General features: G+C 36.6%; 1 protein-coding gene across 1 annotated transcript; it reads right to left on the reverse strand.

Annotated features, from left to right (window-relative positions):
- Positions 1-2278: 2278 nt before the first annotated feature.
- On the reverse strand, positions 2279-7876 carry LOC107593944 (rho guanine nucleotide exchange factor 7-like). Its single transcript, XM_016283846.1, has 12 exons — positions 7871-7876; positions 7037-7159; positions 6570-6626; positions 6273-6416; positions 6008-6094; positions 5849-5930; positions 5635-5771; positions 5329-5475; positions 5152-5253; positions 4720-4795; positions 2729-2805; positions 2279-2579 (listed from the first exon to the last, which is right to left on the reverse strand). The coding sequence occupies exons 1-12, from the start codon at positions 7874-7876 to the stop codon at positions 2508-2510; spliced, it is 1110 nt and encodes a 369-aa protein (XP_016139332.1). The 3' UTR covers positions 2279-2507.
- Positions 7877-8507: the final 631 nt, after the last annotated feature.

Genomic DNA, 8507 nt, shown 5'->3' on the forward strand with positions numbered 1-8507 from the left:
TGAAGCATTTCATATAAATTTTATATAATGCACTGTACTTAAAATTGTAGTATTGTAGTAGCAAAATGCACTCTTGCAGGTTAAAGTTACTTCTGCTACAGGTTTGCAGCAATTATTAGCTACTGTATCTATCAAGCTTTTTTAGCAATTGAAACAGAAGTAGTAACAACTTTTCTTCCATATTGTGACATACCTTTGAGTGAAACTGAAGATCAAAAACGAAAAAAAAAACCTACTAGTTTCCAATGTGTAGTAGGGAAAAGGTGTGCTAGGGAGATTACAATGACATTTTTCATTCAGGAGGGAAGGGTCTTTTTTTTTTTTTTAAACCTCCACAAGGTCTGTCTGTAGTGGCCTTACATATTCAACCCACTTAGTCCAGAGTTTAATGAACACATTTTTCTGAAGACGAAGGGAAAAGTAATGTTTTCCATAACAAATATAATTTACTAAATTCATCCACCCTTGTATTGTGGGGGGCCCAGGAAGCAGCCAACGCCTTGTGAGTGCTTTTTTACCGGCAGATTTTAAAATGGCAAATAAATATCCCTCAGGCCATCTTGCCTGGAAATCAGCACTTCCTAAAAAAAAATATGGAAAAGTGCAAAGGCAGAGCAGTCGTCTTTTTCCCCCCACTGCTACTCTGATGAGTCCAATGTCCAGTCTTCAGCAAAGTCTCTATATGATCTTCAGACAAATACCACACGAAAGTTATTGAATGGATTTTTGCATCTTAAGGGACATTTTTAGCAATAACACACTATCAGTGCCAGTGGCTAAAAGAAAATAAGGCTGAATCTTCTCAATGTATCTGTGTATCGAAATGAAATTTTATAATTTGCACTGCTACTGTGTCCTAAGGACACCTACTTTAGAGCTGATCATAAAAGGCCTAAATTCATAACTCTGCTGTCTTTAAATTCTTTGCATGATAACCATATTTCCAGAGTCTGGCATATTGCATGTCCACCATTTTTCATTTGAATCTGTCTTTTTGAATTACAACAGCAGTATGTCTTTCTGGCAACACACCAAAGATGTGTCTGGAGTGGGTAGAAATTTTGGCTGGTAGTCAGAAGGTTGAAAGTTCAAGTCCTGCCTGGGGTGATCCTGAAGTTGTACCTCTGCATCTCACTGAGTGTTTATAGATGAAAAGGTTTACTGTTGCCAAGTAATTGTTACATGCAGGTATATTATATTCTTTCCTTACCTTCTAATACTGAATAATATCAGACACCACAAGTTGCCAGAAAAATACAGAATCCTTAACAAGCAGAACTGACAATGATTTACATCTCTATTGTACCCTGCTGGGATGCATGTCATGTGCTATGATGCCCTTTTAATGGTTTTTATATTTTGTATCCTTTTCTCTCCCTTCTTGTCTGTTTGTAAATACACTTAACACCACTGCCCTCTGCTGACTGTAACCTGCAACTACACAGAGAGTCTCCCAGGTCAAAGTAACAACGCTCGCTTGGCTTGACAAATAATATATCTCAGGGTTGATAACCCATTCTATTTAACTATTTTTCAACTCTCTCATCATACTATGATCGTCGTAGTATATAAATCATATATCTTGAGGAAGATGGAGACATTCGAGTATCCGCATATAAATCTGTAAGTCTGGTAAACAAAGCATATAGCATATCGTTTTCTTCATATAATTGTGCGGGCCATCCACAAAATGCTCTCCTAGGTCTTAATTCATGCGAATGGCTTGTTCTGACAATTCTCATCTTTTGTTTTCAAGAGATGTTTACATATATGCAGCATGTTTTGTGAAATTTACACAGATACCAGTAGGTTGTCAATATTTTAAGTCTTGTCCTGTTGGCTGACCAAACAGGGTGAGAGGTTGACAGACATTGAGTATGGCTGTAACCAAGCCACTATTCCTTACTTTAGTCCACCAACAGTTCTCACAGTGCTTACCTGGTTGTCTTCGGTAGTAACAAAACGATCTATCTTGAAATCTGTCATGGAACGTAATTAAACGATTTAACAATGAATAAAAAAAAACTTACACCAATATGATTTCACTGTGGATGCCATCTTCTCGCTGTTCTGTCCCATTGTCTGAAACTAAGTCATTACAAATTACTCAAGAATCACTTGAACGTTGTTTGATGTCTTTGAAGAAGAAGAAGAAAAAAGATTCCTTAGCTCAGATATATGATACCCTGGAATTAAGTACTAATTAAAACAATTTATTACATCACATTTAAACATTTGTATTCATTTTATACATTGTACTTACTGTATGTATGCATGTGAGGCCTGTTCCCTACCTCAAAACAGATATTTATGGAGCAGACTGTAATAATTACTATCTAAACCTGCAAATTTCCTAGCTATTGAAGATCCTTCCTCACAAGCAGTGAAGAGATTTGTTACTTAGGAGTGAAATGCAACAGTAAAATGTTCATTTGTAATCAGCAGCTTTCATTGGGCACAATATATGGAGTTCACAGCCATTTTAATTTCCATTCGTCACATCATCCTCAGCTTCTGCGCTTCTTCGGTATCAGAGGTGGAGGGGTATGATGTGGCAATGAATCTGCCACTTTATCAGGCTGTGGCAGATGGAGAAAAACATCTTTAACTGTATTGTATCAGTATGTTTAGGATGCATGACTATTTACATCTTGTAAACTGGTAAACACCGAAGTTATTTGTTTTGCTATAATGATCATTAGCTAAAATACAACAACTGCAGTCTTGCCTGTTGTAACTGGAAGATCCAGCTTTGATAGTCCTCAGGGTATGTACAGGAGACGAGCAGAGGCTCCATCAGTTCACCTGGAAAATACATCACTCCAGATCAGCATAAAGATTACAACAGTTTAGAAAACACACTCGACGTTGCGTGAAGTTGGTACTGTATATGGCTTGAAATCTGTCAGAAAGGTGCACAGAATAGCTATGAAGCGACATGAATCATAGTTCACATATTTTTTATTTAAAAAGGGCATTTAAAGGTCTTTTACAAGATATGTCTATAACTTGGTGCCATTTCAAATGAATTGCCTCTTTAACAGTTTCAACAAAATTCAAGTGAGAAGAGGAACACACTAAGAAGCCAGTCTAAATGTGCTTATCATCACATGGCTATATTCTGAAGCGGAGTCACAAGCATCTATGACTACCACAGATCACTTGATTTCTGACTCTTATCTCAAAATATGAAATGTATCCAACTTTGGCTTTCTTGGGATATATAAAAGATCAATATATACTAATATACCTCCAACAAACTAACGAGTAAGACCAGTGGTTTGGTGTTATGCGAGAGTTATTTCTTGGATTCTCATGGCAATTCATATAATGAAATGACTGATATATGACAGATAAACATTGCACAGATATGTGCCTAAAGAAAGTAAAGACCATTACCACATCCTAATGAAATGTATCCAACTTTGGCTTTCTTGGGATATATAAAAGATCAATATATACTAATATACCTCCAACAAACAAGTAAGACCAGTGGTTTGGTGTTATGCGAGAGTTATTTCTTGGATTCTCATGGCAATTCATATAATGAAATGACTGATATATGACAGATAAACATTGCACAGATATGTGCCTAAAGAAAGTAAAGACCATTACCACATCCTCCACTGAAGTGCAGTGTGTTGTGTAAGAACGCTAGCACAGTGTGACAGTATATATAGCTATATGTGCTGGCCCAAACAGAGGTAACACTTTCTTTTGATAGTCCACTTTAGACATTCAACTACCCTCATCTTTTTAAGTGGGAGAACTTGCACAATTGGTGGCTGACTAAATACTTTTTTTCCCCACTGTAACTACATGTCAACTAGCAGTCATTGGAGTATTCGTAGACTGTTTGCTTAATAACTGTTAACACTTTATTTTGATGGTCGCTCAACAGACGTTCTACTGACTATAAGTAACTTTGCAAGCACGGCAACTTATTCTACTAACCCTAACCTAACAGCCTACAAACACTCTAATGAGAGTTAGTTGACATGTAGTTGCAAAGTTACTTACAGTTAGTAGAACGTCTAAAGTGGACTATCAAAATAAAGTGTAACCACAAATATAAGTGCAAACTGCATAATGTTTTTGGACACTTAATGCAATAAAAGCTGAGATGTTAAATGCAATTAAATGAAAATGTATTATAGTTAAATTTTTTATTAAATGCAATTAGCTGAAGTTTAAAGTGTTTTTTGGTGATGAAACAACGTCTTTTTATGAAACTTCATAATTCCATTGTCTCCGAAATATGGTTACTGCCGAATGTTACACTAAAAATTGCTGGGTTGTTTCAACTCAATGTTGGGTCAAATATGGACTAACCCAACTGTTGGGTTAAATTTTGGTTACATTTTTAAATTAGCTTTTTAACCCAACAGTTGGGTTAGTCCATATTTGACCCAACATTGGGTTGAAACAACCCAGCATTTTTTAGAGTGTAGTTAGTCATCACATCAAACGTCTTTAAAGCAGGACAAAACAGTACAAAACATAATTATTTAAAATATACTTTAAAGGTAAATGTTTAATTTGTGTGTTATGAAATTATATTATCTTCAAGTACAGTTAAAAAAAAATATTGGCTACTTTTAAGATTTGAGGTATATTACAAGTGCACATTTAATACAATTAAGCACACTTTAACGAGGGTTGTTTTGGAATTATATAAGGAATAATGTAAGTAATACACCTGTTCAGAAAGATACTTACCCGTGAGTTCAAACTCCAGTCTGCCAGGTAGTGCAGATCTTTCCATGGCTTTAATGCTCTTAAGTGGCAGACGACCCTTTAGTATAAAACCATACAACTCATTTAGTGCTGTCATGCTGTATAAACATGTGAATAGTATTATATTTTGAATTAAAATGTAGTTTAATTTCACTTAAATTGAGGTTAAATAATAAGGATTCTGGCCAGAAGGTCTTTCATGAAGATGTCTTAAAATGCACTTGATAAATGAACATTGCCAACTCTCAGTGTCAGCACTTTGTCAGTGACTTTTTAACGAAGTTGACTTTTCAATCAAATAGGGTTCACCATTTGAGGCTGCCAAATTCATTTGAATGGTTCACAGTAGCAGACATACTGCTGACAATGCAGTGTTCTGCAGAGCTCATTGTTTAGTCAGCAAAATCAGCTTACCTCATATTTCACACGTACATGATGACAGTCGAGAGACAGAATGAGGAGGTCACATGGGAAGAGCACAAGCAAACGCTCCTGAGGTTCCTGCAAACGCCGGTCCTGTTGTTTGAAAGAGGTCTGTTACCATCACGAATTACATGGACACATCTCTCTATTTATAGTCTATACTCTTACCTGTGTGTATATGTTGCTGATGTGCACCAGTGAAATGTATCTTGGATAGCCCATGTGCTGAATGGGCTTCCCCTCCCATTGCAAGATGGGAGACTGCAGTAAGTACCTTTTAAGCTCATCCCTCTTCCAGTTTTCATGACATGGCACCTGGAACAGTGAAAATAATATGTATAAGCAATAATAAAGATCCTTCTTTGGGCAAAAATAACCAATGCTTGTTTGTTTGTTAATTTATTTTACTTTGTCAATGTTTTATGCGTTCTATATAGGATATCTATTTCAGTTACAAGACTGAATAAGATCTACCAGGTATGAGAGCGCGCTATGGGACGGGCTCAGCTGTTGCATAAGGGATTTGTATCTCCTGTCCTCGATATTCTCCATCCAGGTTTTTGTTTCAGCAGCAGTAGCACAAAGGAAGATCTTTGAGTCCACCATAGGGCCTAGAGTGTCATAAATCTAGGTGAACTATAATCACAAAATTCTGTGACCTCAAAATTTTCATATTTGGGGCTCTTACCGCTAATCTCAAACATATCTGGAGAACTATGGTCCTGCTGTGAGATCAGACGCACCTCGATGGCTGAGAGAGGAAGAATGCCCTGTGATGAAACACAGATGACAGTTTAGAGTGAAGCCCATGCCATTAAATATTTGCTAATACTTATAAGAGTCTTACCTCATAAATAAAATCATGATTAGAACTGTCCAATGCGAGGATTAACAAATGGAAGGAAAATAAAACCAGAAATCTTTCACTCATAGCCTGCAGACAGGAATCATAATGAATACAAATTACAGTTACTCAATAAGTTGGACATATGCATTAAAAGAAATAACAATTTGACTCCAAACATTGAGTAAAATCAAGAGGAATCTTTTTCAGCAGTTTGTGTCAGTTTGGCACATGAACGGTGTATGAAACAATTTAGCTGAATTGTTACCTTTGTGTCTCCACTGTGTAAATACACTGAAGATGAGTGGATAATGTCTCCATAGGTGTGTGGTGCCTGTCCTTCCCATTCTCTGATAGGTTGAGTGTATAGCCTATGATGGAGTTCATTTTTTGTCAAGCCCCAAAGCACCAGCTGACAAACAGGAATACAAATATACAAATATCACTCTACTTTATGTTACAGTATATGAAGAGCATATAATGTTGATAAATGCACAATTGATGATTGTATTTTTTTATTATTATTATCATTGTTCATTTATTTTTTAAGCTGATGAAGACATACTTGTGAATTGTTGTGTTTTGTTGTGTCCTTCACAGTCACAGAGACAGGTTCATGGTTCTTACACAAGACACAAATGTAGATAAAGTTGATAAAACTCTTATTCAGTGCAGACATTGAGTTTAATCTACTGTAGATGTATGTGAACACAGTGGCCCCAAAAAGTTTAGATACTTTAATGCATTTAAGCCAAACCTGTCAGAATGTTACTGCATTATATAAAATATAAAACCAAGTGGCATCTGCACACCAATGATGCTATTTTCTTTCAAATAATTACCAGTAGGTTTGATAATTTGATGCAATTCAGAAACATTCCTAGATTTTTAAGTGTCAAAACGTGTTTTTGTGTATGTGTGTGGCCACTGTGTACATATACATATGCTTTCTTTTGTTTTCTATCTCTCTTTGTTAATGTCTTTTGTGGAAACATAGCTACGCCCTTTGCCGCTTCCTGTTTACTGGCTTACCTTCTGCTTCAGGTGCCTCACAGAGGGACAGCGATGACGACCTTCATCTGTGCCATTCCTTGTGGAAATCTGGAGCCTGCTTTCAGCAAGATTCCAGATCCTAAAACAGCAGATGGCTAAACACTGTCAAATCACTTTAACAGATGAGGATTTAAGAAATGGAATGCAAATTGTTGTGTTCTGCCCTGTGTGATAGATTTAATGGGACAGTTTTGGTCATGGCTGTTCTATACAAGAATCATGTTTGACTGTTTTGCAAGTGAATGCTAAGGCACTTTAAGGTTAAGCTTGCTAGAAAAAAAATGTAACATGGAAAAAACATGGAACAATGATTTATCGTTATTTATTTACATTTATTTTATTATTAACTTTACATATTTGCTTCATGTGGTAAAATGTAAAAATATTAGTTAACATTACTAATATCAAGACAGGGTTATACCAGTAAAAGTCATTTTTAAGGTTCAGATCAGGTAGAAAAATCTCCTTAATGTAACAGCCTCACTTATCTATATTTTAGCATGTGTATAGTTTTTCATTAGTAAAACCATGAAGATCATCCTAAATCTAGTCTGGGAAACCATTACATCCATTTCCATTTGGACACCACATATGACAAGTTATCACCCTATTGTCAGCCTGAAGACAGTTTTTATTACTTTATCATCGCACATTAACAGACACTTTGTGTGAGGTTTGTTCCCTAAATATCACTTATTTCATCCCCAGACCCTCTGTTCCCGCTGCTTTACCCATGCTGCTTGCTGGGGAAATGCCCAGACATAAGCAGCTTACTGTGGGCGGTGAATGACAAGCAGACACCCTCCATCAGACCCTCATTGTGTCCGACTCTTTAAAATACACCCACAAAACAGGTATATTGCAAGAGCGTTGTCCACATGATGAGTGATTTAACTTTATTATTACTCTAAACAGACAATGTTTTCACCCCTGATGCAGTATTTGCATATTAATAACCCGTGTGTATTTCCGCAGATTGGCCGTTGTCTGATCCCCGTTTTTCTGCTAGTTTGGCCACATAAAGCTTATGAGCTCTGTTTAACTCCCACTCTAATCCCTACAGTCACCTAATGAGAGGATTGAGGCTTCCAGCTTGGAGTAAGACACCAGACTGCTTAAACACACTTGGCTCCTTTAATTAGCTATACTAGTTGCATTAGTTCTGCCTCATTTGGTGAATGAGAGGCTCTAATGAGATCTGTAGCTGCACGTCTGCTGTCCATCCACAGTAAACACCACCATTGTGAGTGGTATAAAACAACTCAAACTCAAGATGTTTCACACTGTTACATCAGATACATTTCAGACAAACAGAATTGAAGCAGAACCGTTTGATGTAAGAATTGGCAGGTAGAAATGGCTTGGCTGAAACTGAAACTGTCACATGGGTTTTCACTATAAAGACCATTACTCTTAAAATATATCCAACAAAAAATCCAACAGACATTGA

Source organism: Sinocyclocheilus grahami, unplaced genomic scaffold, assembly GCF_001515645.1.
Source record: "Sinocyclocheilus grahami isolate Dianchi unplaced genomic scaffold, SAMN03320097.WGS_v1.1 scaffold177.1, whole genome shotgun sequence".
Taxonomy (NCBI): Eukaryota; Metazoa; Chordata; class Actinopteri; order Cypriniformes; family Cyprinidae; genus Sinocyclocheilus; species Sinocyclocheilus grahami.